The following is a 16838-nucleotide window of genomic DNA, read 5'->3' as shown; positions in this document are numbered from 1 at the left end:
CAGACATATTTCAGTGAGACACAGGCCAATTGTAAATTTTAAAGTAGTTTCTATACGAAGGCAGACAAGCATTTAATTCCTTCCCTATCAGCCAGAGGATCTTCCATGCTGTGAGCAGTGCCTTGTCACATGTTTCTGAATGGCTATCTGTTCGCTCTGACCTTACACAGAGCAAGAGAAAACAGATGTCTTACCATTTTGCCAAGTTCCTTGCTTGCAATTTAGGAACAGTTCCACACGCACAGGGAGGTTTTTGTCAATTTATTTCAGATGATGGTAGAGCATGTGCATTATGTAGGACTCCTGATCACTACTTTCCTCCAGAAATAAGCATTAGCAGTTGATTATTCCTACTCCTTCTGTAAGAAATAGTGTATCTTGTGGTGAGCTTATTAAGTTAGTGCTGTAAGTGCTTTTTTAGGAAGAAGAAATGCATTAATCTGCAAGAGCAGCGTTCTGCATCTTTGTATTATTATATTCTGCTAGAGAAGTTCTGGAGATGTGGCTAGAAGTATTTGGTGAGAAAAGACAGATAGAAACTTGCTGACATGAATTGCTAAAAAAAATAAAAAAGACTTCTTCCTAGTTTGCTCAGTAATACGGATACTTACAGTAGCCCACAAATTCCCTGACATTGCCCGTTATGTACAAATACCAAGCGCTTTCAGTGTCTTTCAGGACCTGCTGAAGTTCCTGTTATCTGAGAAGGCCATGCGTGAGATATGAAGACTTAAATTAAGTAGTTTACCTAAGTCACGTAGAACTTAAAAAAACTCTTGGTGATTCAGTGGTTTTTATTTTGATGTTGCCTTGCTAACCTAAAGTTGGAAGCTTTCCATTGACTTTGGTAATTCTTTTTGATCATTCCCATAAAATGGTACAAATAGAAATCTTAAGTCTCTTTGAATTAAGGTGAAAGCGGCTTATATGATTTCATGGATTTTAGACACAGGAAAAAATCCTTCCTTTGAAAGCACTTGGAACATTGTGGGGTATAGGCAAGGTTTGAGCTGAGTTGTTACACCTACAAACGTTTTTTCCAGTTTCACTCTTTTGCTGAATCTAGAATAAAAATTAGAAAATTAGATACCAAAGAAATTATTTTTCACTTCTGAAATGGAACTGTAATAACTATGTGAATTAAACTATGGTGAGACAGGTTTTTGTAAGGAAGGAAGTCTCAGAAATTAGTGTATCGAACTACTGTTTGCCAGAGAGACAGAGGGACAAGTTAAAAAGTCCATCTTTTCATGAAATTTTAACTGTTTAACCATTTTCCATGCCAAAACTTGTGTAAATCCAAACTATCTGTTTGTACAGTGCCTTTTGTTTAAGAAGGCATAAAGATAGATGAAGAATCCTAATTGTAGTTGCCATTTGGAAGTCAAGTCAGCTTGGAAATCCAGTGAGTTTTAAGGGGAAGGGAAGGAAATGACTTGCTGCTTTTGATCTCCCAAAAGGTACCCAGATAGCTGTTTTAAGGTTGAGTAGTTTTGTGGAGATGACAGAAGCTGCACGGGTGATGTAAGTAATTAACAGGAGGAGGGGAGATGTTTTGTACATTAATAGATATTTCTGCTGCCAAGCAGTATAAAAATCTTAATACACTCTAGAAAGAGTTCAGTCTTGCTTTAGGTCTACTCTAACAGTAATATCTTAGTATTGTAAACAAACTGTTTTGAGAACAAATGGCAGGGGTTTTTTATTTACTCCAAAGTGAAGAAATGGACTAAATTAATGTATCCTCACGTAGTTGGACCCGGTGAACCGTATGGGTCCCATCCAGCTTGTGATATTCTGTGATTCTATGATTTGTCCTTATAGCTGCTGCTTCCCTGGGCGGCTGTGGTTTTGCACCTGCAGTGCAGATATAATGTTGGTGCACTGTGGAATATGTTTGTTGGCATTTCAACTCTTTTGTTCTTGCATAGTTACAGATCAATGAAATTTCAACTCGTGTTCCAGGATTTCAGTGTGACATCCTCATGCATTGGCTGCTTTTTTGCTCTTTCTCCCTCGTGTGCCATTTTTAGTAGTTTTAGCAGCAGACATGTATAGGAGAGTCTTCAAACTCCCCTTTTTTTCTGCTGTGGTCAGTATGTCCCATAGGAGGATGAAAAGCAGAACTAATTGAATCCCTGGGAGTATGCAGGCTGTAATAGGCTGAGATAGAGAACGGGTTAGGAACGCAGAAGTCAGTCGTTTCCAGTCAGCCATTCAGCACACACCTGACCAAACCCAGGCTAGTTACTAATACAAAATACAGATTGTTTTAGTGCTGCAAGTCAAATTTTTCCGTCACAAAATGCTTTCTGTTCAGCGAAAGCAATTTCCTTACGATTTCCTCAGATGGACCCTTTTTTCCCCCTCCATTGCTAAGGGATTTGCAGTGTGGGTTAAAATTGCTAATAGTCTTTCAAAATTGAGCATTCCCTTCTCTAACAATGTTTTTCTGCTTTTGTGGCATGAAGTTTCCCAGCATGTATGGAGGAAGATGTTCATGTGTTAAAGTGCATGGCAGTAGGACTTTGTGTTGCTTTTGGCAAGGAGAGGGTGATGGTCTCTCAACCTGAATGCACTGCAGGTATAATGCAAAAGTGTGGTAACCCGTAAGGCTGGAATAGGAGCCTGAGAGAAGAGGAATGTGGTCTCCCCAGTTACCCGAATAAAACAGATTGCTCTGACACTCTGGAGTTGACTGAATTTCTTTGTGTGTTATGTGTTTCTGAATATAATCGTTTTGGTTTTACACGTAAATTATGTTTTTCTTAGTGTGAACAAAATGGGGCCTTTTTTATCTTTCCAAATGTTGTTAGGCTTTTTAATGAGAACATTTGTATAATACTATTCAGACTTTCTGTTATTATAGAATAAAAACATTAGCAAATTAGATAAAAATATGTGAAGGGTCTGATTTTCCAGCTTGTGTACTGGTTTTTTTTAAGGAAAGTTTTGGGTATATTTGTATGCAATATATTTTACAGCTTATAATAAAAAGTAAAAAAACCCTTCAGTTGCTTCTATGTTTATCAGACTATTCTTGTGGTAGTGTTTTGGCAATGTACCTACTCTTAAATGTGTTGTCTCCTTTTTTCCCCCTATTATTTTTGAGTTGTCATTCCAATCTCTTCTCTTTGTAATTTACATCTGGCTTTTTTTTAGCTCTTGCCACCAGTCTTGTATATCCTTGGGTAATTTCTTTCCTTTATCTTGTTTTTGGTTTTTTCTTTTCTTTCCAGAAAAATCTGAAATGTTAAGTTGTAATACAGACTATAAACTGGTCAATTATTCACCTTTATCTCCAGTTAAAAATGTTGTTGTCAGCAGTAATAGGAGTCAGGGGGGCTTTTCTCAGGAATGCTGTGTACAGTGACAGAAGGTGGAGGTCACAAATACTAGGGAAGAGCAGCGTTTAGAAAGGGGCCTGGGAAGTGAAAATCTGTACCAGTTGTTATATGGAATTGGTGTTGTTGTTATATTTTATATTTAAAATGTCTTTCCAGTGGTGAGAACAATAACGATTGGTTTCAATTCTCTTTCAGCAACAAGAACAAGATCCAACTAACTTATATATTTCCAATTTGCCACTTTCAATGGATGAACAGGAGCTTGAGAACATGCTGAAACCATTTGGGCAGGTTATCTCTACGAGGATACTGCGAGACTCGAGTGGGACAAGCCGTGGTGTTGGCTTTGCAAGGTAATTCGGTGGCAATACCCATTCTGGCAGCTTTTTTCCATTTTTTTAAATTAAGAAGGCGTTCATAGGAGGAGAAGGCAGAAGTTAGTGAACATTATTAAGCTTCTAAAGAAAAGGGAGATCTAGGTGGAGATACCAGCATGGTTCTGTTAATTCTTCCTTTGCTAAAGTGTATATAGATAAGGCTGTGTCTCACCTGACTTAGGTGGCTAAATCTGAACCTATTGCATTTATTGGACAGCTACGCAGAATAAGAGTTCACTGTCCACCTCTTCCTCTGCTTCTCTGTACTTCTTTCTCTTCTGTCTCTGAACCAGAAAATACGAGTTACATGGTACTTCACAGAAACTTCTGTGATGCTTCTGGCTTTTAAGGCTTGACTTTGAGACAGGAGGTGATAAGGAAGAGGTCCTTTCCTCCCCCTTTTTTTCTTTTTCTTCATTAGTTGGTCTGAGATCAACTAATCATTGCCCTTTGAACGTCAGCCCTTTGAACTTTCTGGCTTATTAACATGTTGTCATCTGGGAAAGAAAATATTTTTATTCACTTACAGTAAATCTTACCTTAAAATATTTGACAGCTAGGTCAAATATCTTTCCCAAATCAGAAAGAACAAATATTTTCCATATATTAGTAGATGCCTCCCAAATACTCTGGTAGTGGGAGTCTGCTTTTTCTCTAGTTAATTCAGTTATTTGTTCCTGGGTCTCTTCATCAAAGCCTTCTCTGTGCCGTTTTAATATTTTTCTATGTCTCATTAAATCCTGTTTTAAACCTAGTATGGTAATCAAACTTTGGAGGCTATAGATTGGAGATTTCTGTCATCAAAAATAGGGACATGCTTTGAGCAAAGAATTGGGATTCTCAGAATATGTTGTAAAATCTCTTGTCAACCATCAAATTCCAGTAATTCAGATGTTCAGCCAATATTACAACAACTCTGTGTTTGAACAAATAACAGAATCTAAAATTAGTGCACAGAAAAGAACTGAACAAATTATATCTCCTGATGAAGCCAAAATTTTTAGGGAGTTGTTTCCCTGTGAGTTGGCTGTGGGTGGTTCACAGCTTTGTGATGGTTTTTTTTCAAATCTGTGCCCCCAACACCCAATTTATTGGCTTGGCAGATTGTCCAGTACCAAGAAGATACAACAAAGGAACAAAATTAGAAAGAATGGGGTGATATTCCTTATTTTAAGAGTGAAAACCCAGTTTGATATTTACCAGAATTTCTTCCTGCTCCCTTTGAATAAAGGAATAAGTATTTGTAATATTTTTGATGTAAATTTAATTGGGCATTTTTATTTCATTCATATGCTTGTATTCTTTTCATGAAAGCATATGCATAAGTATTTGAGTGTGTACTCTATACCAGGTATACACAGAATGTGTGTGTATATGTTCTTGGATGATATACAAAGCAATGCATACCCAAAGGTTATATTTACTAATTTTGAAAAATGCTAGTACTTGCTTAAATGCAGTTTTCACTTTTCAGTGCTATGAAGGGCACTTGAGCTAAATTTCAGTAGGCATTATGAATTTATTCAGTCTTCTATCCTTGAACTTGCTTATTAAGTCCACCTTGAATCAGTGATATCTTGGGAATGCTTTTATTCTAATAGTGCCAGAAGAGTTTCAGAATTGTATGTAGAAGTCTAAAAGACTTGCGTGTATCCAAAACCTTGCTTGTATTGAAGACATTAGAAGAGATTATTTTTAAAGTAAATATTTTCTCAATAGGTTCTGTATTATGCATTATTCATTTTATAAATATATATGAAAGTGATGTTATTTTTTATATACATATTTTTTATTCACTTGCATGTATTATACATAATTTATAGAATAATCTGTTGCTGTCTTATCTAGTCAGAATTTCTCCCCTTCTGTAAGGTAGGTATTGGAACATTTTTTGATAAATATTGAAGTTAAAATTGTCCAAGAACAAAGTTTAAACAAAGATTTTAATTTCTTGCCTTTGGGAGCATTTTATTAGGTTAATAAGGGATAATATATTTTATCAAGTCTTGACTTCAGTCTGAAACTAAACTATATTTTTTGTTTCATCTGAGGAAAAAAATAATGTCAGATTTCTTTGATGACAATCCCAACAATCTAGAACTTCTGGAAATTCTCTAGAAGGTATTTTTGAAACCATGAAGAAACCTTCTTGTTCACATTGGCATTTTGGTGGTTTTGCTTGTAGTCTATGGCTATATTTCATCAGCCTGTGCAGAAGGGCTATCAGAATTAAAAAGGTGCGATGGCTTAGTAATTTTTAGTATTGCTTCTTTGCTGCTGAGGCCATTGGCCTAATCTGAGGATATGAATTTCAGAACTTAATGAACAAATAATAATAAATAAAAAAAATCTCTATTCAACATTGTCCAAATATTGCAGACAACTGCAAAATGTATTCTTCTTTTAAAATACATTTTTTGTTACACTTGCGTGTCTCGATCATCCATTGCAACTTAGTCCCAGCCGCCACTTAGCACTGGCACGTGTATATTGCCACAAAGGGATGTAGCTGCCACCTATGGAGCCACTCCCAGACTAACACTAGCTCACCAGTAATCCACCCAGTCTATTAAGTCTAGTTTTGACAACATAAGTGCACAAACCTGTTGAGTATGCTGGATAAATTCTCAGTAGCCATCACAGCTAAGGATGTTATGAATGATTGTGCATAAGTCTTTCTGCTTCCTTCCAGACAGTGTAGGTTCTTTTTACTACAGCTGTCCAAGTTGTGCTCTGCCTAATTTCCAAGTAAATAAGGATAATGTATTTGCAGTTTGATACTGGCTGTGGCCTTAGAGTGCATTAAATATTTACTGAGTTTAGTTTTACGTTTCTAACTTTGTTTCTTCTTAGAAAACATCCTCTCTACTGCTCACACATGGGAATGCAAGCTGCAGAAGTGGAGTGAGAAAAAGCAAGAAATATGCTTAAAAAAATCACAAACATGGGAATCTGCATGAGTTTTTAATTTATGTAAATTATTCTTTGTTTTCTTAGGATGGAGTCCACAGAAAAATGTGAAGCAGTGATTGCTCATTTTAATGGAAAATTCATAAAGACACCAGCAGGAGTTTCTGGTATGTTGCATATATTTATAACAAGATGTATGAACGGGTTACTGCTTGCATAGTGGAAGCCTGTTAGGCTGATTGTTGTATCTGGCTTCTCATTCAGAGGCAGGCTTATTAATATTAAACTGTGTCTTGTTGGATGACTGTAATACTTGCTCACTTTGCTGATGTAAACCTTTTATAGGAATCTAGTACTGTTGTCTCCTACCAGACAGACAAGCGGCTGAGGTGCCTTAAGCCAGCTGTGCACAAATTTACATCCCAGATAATCCCAGCTGAAGTCAAGAAATAAGTATGTATTGTATGTATATCAGAACAGAATTTGGGTGGTTCTCCATGGATGATTTTCTGGAGAGGCAAAAAATTGACTACTTTTGCCATTTGTTGATGATTTTTTCCAAGTAATTGTCACAAAATGATTTTATTAGAAAATAGTAGATTCTACAGCAGTGCCTCAATGCCAGGCACTTTCATTAATTGAAGTGCTGTGACTCGAGTCAAAGTAGGATTTGAGGTCCTTCGGGAAGATGGAAGGAGGTGAGTGAAGAAGGTCACTTCTAGAAATATTGTGCAAGGCCAAGTGCAGAGAATCTACATGGAGCAACTTGTCGCACCAAGTTCCTCATCAGTTTGTCTGTTCAGTCAGCACTGTTTCTAAGAGACAAGACGTATATTCCATAAACACGTTAAAATGAGGAAAGGAAATTCAGAGCAGCAGAATAAAATAGAATAAAAAGAAGACAGTAAAGGAGGAAAGAATACATGCTTGACTTCCCAGGCAGCTTTCAGTAACCATTTTATTGAGAAATCCCAATTAGGAATTTTATAAATTAAGGTGTTGGTGTGGTTGCTGAAGCCACCTTTATCCTGCTGGTGAAATGTTTTCTGCAGCCAGACCCTAACACCGAGAACTAGGAAAGCAACCCTGGATGGGCAGAGGAGTGGCTTGTTTAGTAAAGCTGCATACATCTGTCCCTGAAAGTTTAGTCTAGTTTGAGGCAATCTGTGCTGTGGTAGGGATGGAAAGCTGCTTCAGAGCACAGGAGGCCACTCCCTTCACCCATACTAATCCAGTGCAGGGTTTTGGCTTACCCGGTGTGGCTTTTGCAGACCCTTTGCACTGGGATTGATTGCTGAGATTATTCAGTTAAAACTTTGTTATACGTAGGGGCTGTAACATTTATTTTTCTATTTAATATATTTAGCAATCCTTGTTTTATGAGATGGAAAATCCCTTTAGGGGCATGGAGTGATTTTCTCTGAACACTGCCTGTGCTCTGATCCACCCTCTGTGATTAGTTTTATAGAGCTGCTAGGGCTTGGACATAATTAAGAGTAGAAAGTATGGAGAAACCAGGAGTTCAAATTAACATATAGGGGATTCTATTGAATTAGAGCCAGTAAAAAAAAAACTATAACAGAACCTCCTATTAGTTTTCTTTAGTTTGGTAGTTTTTATTTTCACTTGCGTTATCCCCTTCTCATTGAATGAGCCATCAAGCATGTCATCCTCTGGTGCTGGTGGGCTGTTGCTGAAGCTGCACCCTTAAATGATCAGGTTCAACCAGGTAGAAATAAAAAGTTGCTGCTTGAAATTGCAAGAATGATTTCTGGAGGAAAACATTGACCAGAAAAGTGTGATTAATTAGGGACAAGAAATCTGCACAGAACTGGTAATTGTCAGGTAGTGGAAACTAGAGAGAGGTCTCATGATACGATCCGCTTCACTGGCTGTGATCTCTAATGCTTACTTGGCAAAGTGATGCTCTAGGTTCTCTAAAGTATGTAAAGAAGCACACGCCTCTGGAGAATGATGTATGCTTGCTGTCAGCTAGCCTTGCGGTTACAAAGAGTGTCTAGATGAGTTGCTCAGAAATAGATAACTCTAAATGTCAGAAAGTCAGTTAAGAGAGATGAGTCACACCCTCCATGACGCTGAAAAATGCGTCAAATAAGCAGGTGCATAAGGCAATCGTGAGAACCTTGTTTATTAAAGACCCTCAGTTTTGTTGTATAGAGTACAGCTGAGACACCTACTTTTCCATGCTGATGCTGTGAAGTTCTGTTGCTCCTAGGAAAGTTTTTTATGGAGTTCAAATTCCTGCTGGAGTTCCTCACCATATAGCAAGCATGTGTGTCCGATAACACAATCTTATTAGAGGGTGCAGCTTATGCTGTCAAAAAGTGGGCAAAGTCATGGGGCAACTGTGGTCTGGTACTACTTGCACAGAGAGAAATGGATGTAGTGGGAAAGCTCTTGGACCAACAAAGGTTAGGAAAATGTTTTGAAATAGATTAGCATCCCTCGGGGTTATAGAGGAGCAAGTTCAAATACATGCAAAATAAAATCGTAGAACTGGAACTGTGTTTAAATTAAAACATTGTGTCCTATAAACTTGACTAAAATCAGCAAAGGGAGCTGGCTATTAAAACACTGTTATCAGGATGAGGAGGGTAGGAGAGACAAGCCTGTAATGAAATAGGTGTGGGAGGAAGAACATCTGTTCAACAAAAACATGCTTTCATAATGCAACTTTGTTATTTTAACTAAGTTTGAGTATAAATGGAAGAATGGGTTAAACACAGTTATAGGAAGCGTAGGTGAAACCTCAGCTGGAGCATGAGAATACAAAACAGAAAAACCTCTTAAAAATCTGAAAAGGCCAAGGGTAGCACAGGGCATCTAGTGTAGAAGTGAGTGAGTGACTGGGCATTGATGATACTGAGCAAGCTGAACCAAGATGTAATAAGGTATTCAGGCTTTATTTCCCTGCTCTGTATTAGCTTGATGAAATATATTCAATATTTAGTGTGTCCTTGTATGTCTTCAGGCAGGAAGAAAGAAGGTTAGCTCAGAGAACAATTTCAAATGCCCTGCAAGTCAGTATAATTCTAAAACTCCTAGGAGAGGTGTTTAAGTTTCACCATTTGTTCCTGTTCTAGTTGGGATTTGTACTTTTGTGAAGTAAATTATTGTAATAATTTGTTCTGTTTTATGATCTATGACTATCTGTCTGTTTTTCTAAGGACTTCAATTTTTCTATTTCCTTCTCTTCTTGTGTTTATTACACAGTTGCTATAATTTTGAAATAATTTCTGCATTTATTCTTTTTTTTTCTTTAAAGAATTATTATTGTCAGTGAATAATGTGATATCTAAAGCCTTTCTATTCTCTTGTGAAGTGTGAACCTCATGACATGAATTGGAGGAGATGGAGACTAGACTGGTGTAAGGAGCCAGGACACAGATGATGATGATTAGTGAGGACAGAGCAGCTAACTTAGCCTCCCTCTCCTGAGGATGATACTTAAAGTTTACTGTGTTTTTTGTCTTGTTTTGGACACATAACATAATGTAGAAATAATCTGCTGGACAAAATCATGAAAGGCATCTCCTCCCTATCGCAGCAGCATGTAGCTGCATGATGATACAAGATAATAATTACATAAATAATTACATGAAACAGTTGTGCTGTAGAATATGTAAGGTGTATATAAGTCTGAGTCTATTTGTCTCTCTCACATTTAAAATGAAAAATATAGAAGTTAAAAAGTCACAAAAGTTTTATGCCTATTTTATAGGCTTTATGGATTATTAAATACTTCTTTTACTGAAAAATAAGATAGATGATTTGGGTTTTATCAGGGTAAGGTAGAGAGAGCATTTTTGCTGAGCAGCCTGTATCGTTTTTGCTTCAGGAATGGTGGGTTATGGTGATGACCCAAAAATCAAAGATTATCCACAACACACTCTCCTCTCACCACTTATGATAAAGGTATTGGTCACTCACATTCTGTTTTAGGGAGGAAATTGAACACAGGTGTGAAAGCCCCTGCTCCTGCCTTTGCTCTTGACTGTATACTAGGAAGAGGTCCACCAGGTATGCTAGACACTACTCTTTGAAATTATTCTGATCTTGGACATCTTTCTAGTGCAGGAGAGGAGTGAAAATGGAGCTGTGAAGTAGTTATATTGTGGGCATAATTTTTAAGATTTTTCTGTTTGCTTACCTTTACAAAGTATCCAGCACTGCAGAGACCTATATGGTGAATTGAAACCACTTAAACTTGGATTTCTTAGTTATCTTTCACAGATCCTTTAGAAATAATCCGTGAACCGCAATCTGAAGACCACTTCAGAAGGGTATTGGGGGTTACAGTGCTGTTATTACTCCTGATTGTCACACTGAAGACAGAGGAAACAAGACTTCACCCATCAAATCAAAAATCAGAAGCTTTTACTGCCCTGATTCTCATAGTTTGTAATGGCTGCTTGGTCTAAGAAGCAACATTGGATTAAAAAAGAAAAATACTACCTAAAACCACTCAAAATACACTCCTGTGACAAATTATTAAACTGTGTGTAAGTTATTAAAGAAATATAACCCTCAGCACTGCATTTAAGTGAAGAATAGGATGGGGAGGAGTACACATTTCATTTTGCTTTAAACATATAAAGCTATTGTTATTTGAGATCTTTGGGATCACAACTTCTTTTTAATTCCCACAACTTTGGCAAAAGGTTCTAGCTATACAGGCTTGCTCTATCATTAAAGTGGTGTTTCAATGTTAGAATTCATTAGTCCCATCTGCTTTGTCACTAGAAAATAAACAATGAAAGTCACTAAACAATGCAGTTTAACTGCAAACTGATTTAAAGAATAGTGTTTTAAAACTATTTTGTTGTATTTTTTAATATCTGAAAGCAGGGTTTATTGAGAAGTTGAGAAAATTAGCCTTATAAAGGGTGTAAGCATGAAGTCCAACATAGGAACATCAATTTTATTCTTGCATTTACAGTATCACCTGGTACATATTTGGATAGACACTAAAAAACTGAAGACTGAATTCTAATGTACACATGTGCACAACATATGTGTGACAGGGATGTATTTACTCTCTGGTCTAATATTGTATTCACATCTTTTGCCTAATGTTTTTAATTAGCCCTAGAGGAGGGTTGTTCAGGGCAGGAGGAGATGGTCAGTGCTTTCCACTGCCAGGTTTTAAAGCACTAACTTACTGTTTAAGCGCAGGAAAGCTCATGGTCACAGAACACCTCCATGGCAGCAGCTCAACAGACATAGACAAACCATTGAAAGTGTCTTGTGGTTTTCATTAAGTGTCAGTAGAGTGAGCATTTTAAACTTGGTGTCTTAGCTGCCAAGGCTTAAGTCCACTGTAAGTCATAGGCTTTTACATCAGCTTAGCTGTGAGTGCAATTCTTAATAATTATTCTATGCCTCTCTGTCTTACACATATAGACAAGTCACTGAATGATTAATGATCCCTTTCATCACTGGGACTGCACACTTCCCAACAATTATCCAATAAAAACTACTCTCCTTTTCTTCCTGGACCACAAAGAAGATAGCTTGACTGGTCTGTAGGGCTTATTGGAGGTTTTTGTTTATGTGTATATCTACCATGTACATGTTTGTATTTGCAAGAGGCAGGATCTTACATACCTGAGAAAAATAGGAAAGATAAACTGAATAAATAAATGGCAGGATTAGTTTTGAAGAGATTAAGAGCTGTCTTCATTCCTCGGTGGGAGGGTGATCAACAGGTCATGTGTGGCTCCCATGGAGGTTTATCTTCTTCTGATGACCCTCCCTCTGATGACCATTGGTCACTGTGTTCTTGAAGCAATGAACACAGTAGTACTCAGGTCACGTGTATGGAAGAGCAGCCAAAAATTGTAGTTAGGCTTTCAATTGCAGCAGTCCCCCCTATAAGTGTTCAGATCTTGAACTAGAATCAGGGAAGGCAAATGCTTTAGAGCCTTCTCACAGCAGCTGGTGGTATTAAATAGTCTGCTTTGTTATTATTTTAACATGAGTTGGAGCTTTCACAGCATTTGGCTTCGTTTATGGACCTGGTGAGGAGCAAGATAAGCTGGAAGGTCAGAAAAGCAAGGGTTCCTATGACAATATAGGATGTTCAGTATGATGGAGCACCAGCTTCAGGCAAATCACCGATGAATGCCTTTTTATTTTATTTTTTTCATGGCTTCAGATTTTAGCTGTTAAATATGCACTGTCTAACATATGGGTAATTCCTATTCCATTCTTTTCTTCCTCTTCAAATTTGTCAAGAGTGTGTTTCCAATGCACCACTGAAGACATTTCATCATTTAAAATTTAGCTGGTTTCAGTTATGTACTGACAAAATAAATAATCTTTATTCTTAAAACAGATATTTAGGAACATTTTTTTCAAACAGTTGGACAGGTTTCGTCTGACTTTTTTAAAACGGTTGTCTTCGTCTTGAGACAATGATGGGAAATGTATGCAAAAATAACACTTTCAGAAAAGTTTTGTATAATTCAGTTTGTTTTTTTTTAATGAAAGCATAATGCAGCTTTAGATAAAGTATTTACTACCGGCAAGGGCTATAATACAGAATCACAGGGCTAGAAACCGCTAAGTGTTTTCCCATGTCTTCAGAAGCTGGTCTCGTGCCAATTTCTTTTGACTTGATCCAAAAATTTATAACGTGTATTCTGGAAGTCACATATGGTTGCCCCAGTACTAGATGGTTTGAAATAATTGTTGAGTAGCCAGAGATGCTCAGCTTATATAACTTTTTTCTTATTTAAGGCAATTAACTTCAGTGTTAGGATCTCAGCTTTCACTCTTTGAGTCAAAATAATTTCAGACCAGAACCTGACAATTTTACCCGTATTGACTAATGTCTTCTGAGATTAACTCCTGTTATTTGAACAGAGCTGTGTGTGGATTAAAATGCCTTACACTCCAAGGTTATCACTATCTAGCTTTTATAAAGTAACATTGAATTATCTGTCAGCATATTGATATAGTATCTCTTTGCCTCAAATATGTGAAGGTAGAAGTTGCTTCTTATGATAGAAGACCCCAAAGAAAAACTCCATTCTGGGAATGCCAAAAATCCCTTCAGGAATGCAAGATTTTGAAGACGATGATCTCTAGTTTCTTTCTCCTGCTTTAGGGTTTCTCTTATTTCCTTATGCATTTATTCTGCTGTCCATAGATCTCTAGTACTTTTTCCAGTGTCATTAGCCTAACCTTTCCCTCGTTTATTTTATGATTGTAGGAAATTAATTACCATTCTCTGTAAGATAATACATTTTAAATTAATTCAGTCATCATATTTAGAGTCTGACTCTCTATAGTAGTTATTTTACTGCTGAATAACAGTGCATGAGTAGGAGACACACAAGTCTCTGATGGATTTGTGGTCAGTGTTGGAGATGAGACATGGAGTCACATACCAGTTGTCTCCTCATCTGTCCATCTTTTATAGGCTGTCAAAAGATGTACCATGCAGGAAGTGGGTATTTTCCCAGTAGAACCAGCACCACATCAGCACTGGCCATGGTTATACTACTAGAATTTGTTGCATATTTGCAGATACAGATCTGCCGAAATTTTTTTTTTTTTTTTTTGCATGTGACTCTCCCACCCATGTGTTTACTCTGCATTTGGAAACTTCAGTGTTTTCAGATCCAGCCCGGTCTCATGCAGGTGTTTCCAAATGGAGAATGGCTGGAGGAGTGTCATAGTAAAGCTTAGACAGCTCATGTGTCAGGAATTATTGGCAGAGAAGTGTTCACATCCAAGTCATAACAGTCCTTCCACCCTGTGATTAAGGAGGGTGTGGTGTGGTACAGCAGAGCTATGCTTCAGCCACAGGTACTTGGATGCTATTACAGTTTAAACTAGTAATGGGGAAGGAATATTATGCACGCTTTTCTTTTCATTGCTTCAATTTTTAGATTAAAAATTGAAGTCATGATCAGGTTTATGTTATGCAGTAAACCAAGTATAACAGTATCATTTAATGGGAAAAAAAAATGTTAACGAGAAATATTGTAGAATTTCTGGTTGCATTGTGTGCTTTTTATAGTACAGAGATAAAAATGGAATGGAGGGTTTTGGCATTTTTTCAGTGCAATGAGGCAGGAGATGAAGGTACCCATTCCACTCTGCAGGTTAGAGTAGGAGGAAGTGCCGTGCCAGGTATTCTGGATGAGCAGGGAAGTTTAAATTTTGGGTCATCACTGAAACCTCCGAGGGGTGAGAGGAATGTATTTAAAGGCTTTTAGCTAGATTTGTTCTCTTCCCTCCTTAGATGTAACCGTAAGAGGCAAAACTCAGAATTCAGATGGCAGTTCTCATTTGTCCTCTGACTGACAGATACATACTTGGGATACACAGACCATATTTCTTTCCAACAGGTTTCAGAGCAGTAGTTTAAAATCAAATATGTAAGGCATTCCAGATGCTTTGTTTGTCTGTGGCAGCTGTCTTTGTGCTACGCAGAGCAGTTGTTAATGCTGTAGTATGAGTCTGTGTGATTTAGCTGTCATATTTGGAATATAACTTAAAAGCCATCTCTCATCTGGAGCACTGAACAGCTGTATGTGAATGCTGCTTCAACCAATATTATTTCTTTCTTTTCAGTTCCTGCAGAACCTTTATTGTGCAAGTTTGCTGATGGAGGACAGAAAAAGAGACAGAATCAGAATAAGTATATACAGAATGGAAGAGCGTGGCACAGAGAAGGCGAGGTGAGACTTGTAAGTCCTCCTTCAAGCTTTAGTGGGGGTATACAATAATGAATGCTTATGAAAATGATAGGTATTGAGACTTCTCGGCTTGGGTCTTTGGTGTATTAAAAATGCGCAAGCAGCTCTTACCTGACAGTTTGTAGTTCAGTAAGATACTTAACTGTATCTTTCTTAAGAATAAAAAAGGCAAAATGAAAAACGCTAGATCCTACCTCATTAAAGTGAATAACAAAATCTTCTTCAACTTGGTCAGGAAGATGTCTGAGATATTTCTGATATAATAAAACTACCTGAAATGTAACTTTATACACATGTAGTAAATAATCCTTTGATTTATGCAGCTCTGAAATACACGTCACTTTCATAAGATTAAAATAGTATACCAGTTCAGTGCAGCAGGTTTTTTTTAGTTGCAGCTTTATTAGTCTTTAATGTTCAAGATAATAGTTGCATAAACTTACTGTGGTTAGCAGGCCCAGACACCTCATTTATATGAGAGAATAAAATGCAAAGGTGTCTTCTGAAAAACAGAACTCCCCATTCATTCTTAATATATTGTAGGCAACACCCTAGCGTAATCATCTTCCTGCCCTGCTTCTCAAACACACACATATTCTCTTGGCCAGGTATTTTGTGGATTGCATTTTGTTCCTCATGCTGGGAACCTGGAAACTTTTATTCGTGGCCAGTATTGCTGACTCTCTTCTCTATGTAATTACTTCTGTCGATCGACCTTTCCCTAAATTATCGTCAACTATTTCAATACAAATTTTTGGTTAAAAATAATGCAACTAGAAGGAAGAGTGAGAGAAATAATGAAAATTAATTTTGTCAACTCTTTCTTTCCACTTTTTCTTTTAAAGGCTGGAATGACACTCACGTATGATCCAACCACAGCTGCTTTACAAAATGGGTATGTTAAATAATGGCACACTATGAAAAATTTGCATTATGAAAGAGGCACATAACTGGCATTTAATAAATATTTCTGCATTTCCTAGATTTTATCCGTCACCCTACAGTATTACAGCAAACAGAATGATAACTCAGACATCTATTACGCCATATATTGCTTCTCCGGTTTCCACATACCAGGTTTGTATATAGAACTTAATAGCTGATACAGTTCATCAGAGCTTATGTTTATTTATCAGTTGCTACATCTGGTTTTATGAATTCTGCAATAATGCTTCATTTTAATGAAGTGGCCTTTTTATGCTGTACAGCATGACAATGATGGCCTTAAAAACTAGAAGTGTTTGTTTCAGGAGGCACGGTAATTTAATGAGATACATGGTATCTTACAAAACAAAGTCTCTAATGTGCCAATGGCTAAGGTGTTTTCAGCCAGTTTTGCATTTCGTGTACAATTATTGATTTTTCTCTTGGTCGAGTTCTCTTCATGTCAGTAATAGATATTTAAAATATTCTTTATTTAAAACCTTCTTGATTTAGTTAAGTTCTATTTGAACTTTTCTCCAAGTTGTTAC

General features: G+C 37.1%; 1 protein-coding gene across 4 annotated transcripts in view; it reads left to right on the top strand.

The window, feature by feature from the left end:
• Positions 1 to 16838, top strand: part of RBMS1 (RNA binding motif single stranded interacting protein 1) — a 145842-nt gene that overhangs the window by 117143 nt on the left and 11861 nt on the right. For 2 of the 4 annotated variants that reach the window (XM_054069604.1, XM_054069602.1), the window contains exons 5-9: positions 3543 to 3700; positions 6722 to 6801; positions 15242 to 15357; positions 16212 to 16261; positions 16350 to 16443. In XM_054069604.1, coding sequence (XP_053925579.1) covers positions 3543 to 3700; positions 6722 to 6801; positions 15242 to 15357; positions 16212 to 16261; positions 16350 to 16443 — 498 coding nt within the window. The remainder of the gene's footprint in view (positions 1 to 3542; positions 3701 to 6721; positions 6802 to 15241; positions 15358 to 16211; positions 16262 to 16349; positions 16444 to 16838) is intronic. The other 2 variants (XM_054069605.1, XM_054069603.1) reach the window with 1 other exon arrangement.

The sequence above is a fragment of the Cuculus canorus genome, chromosome 6, assembly GCF_017976375.1.
Source record: "Cuculus canorus isolate bCucCan1 chromosome 6, bCucCan1.pri, whole genome shotgun sequence".
Classification (NCBI taxonomy): Eukaryota; Metazoa; Chordata; class Aves; order Cuculiformes; family Cuculidae; genus Cuculus; species Cuculus canorus.
This window is presented reverse-complemented; position numbering and strand designations above follow the sequence as displayed.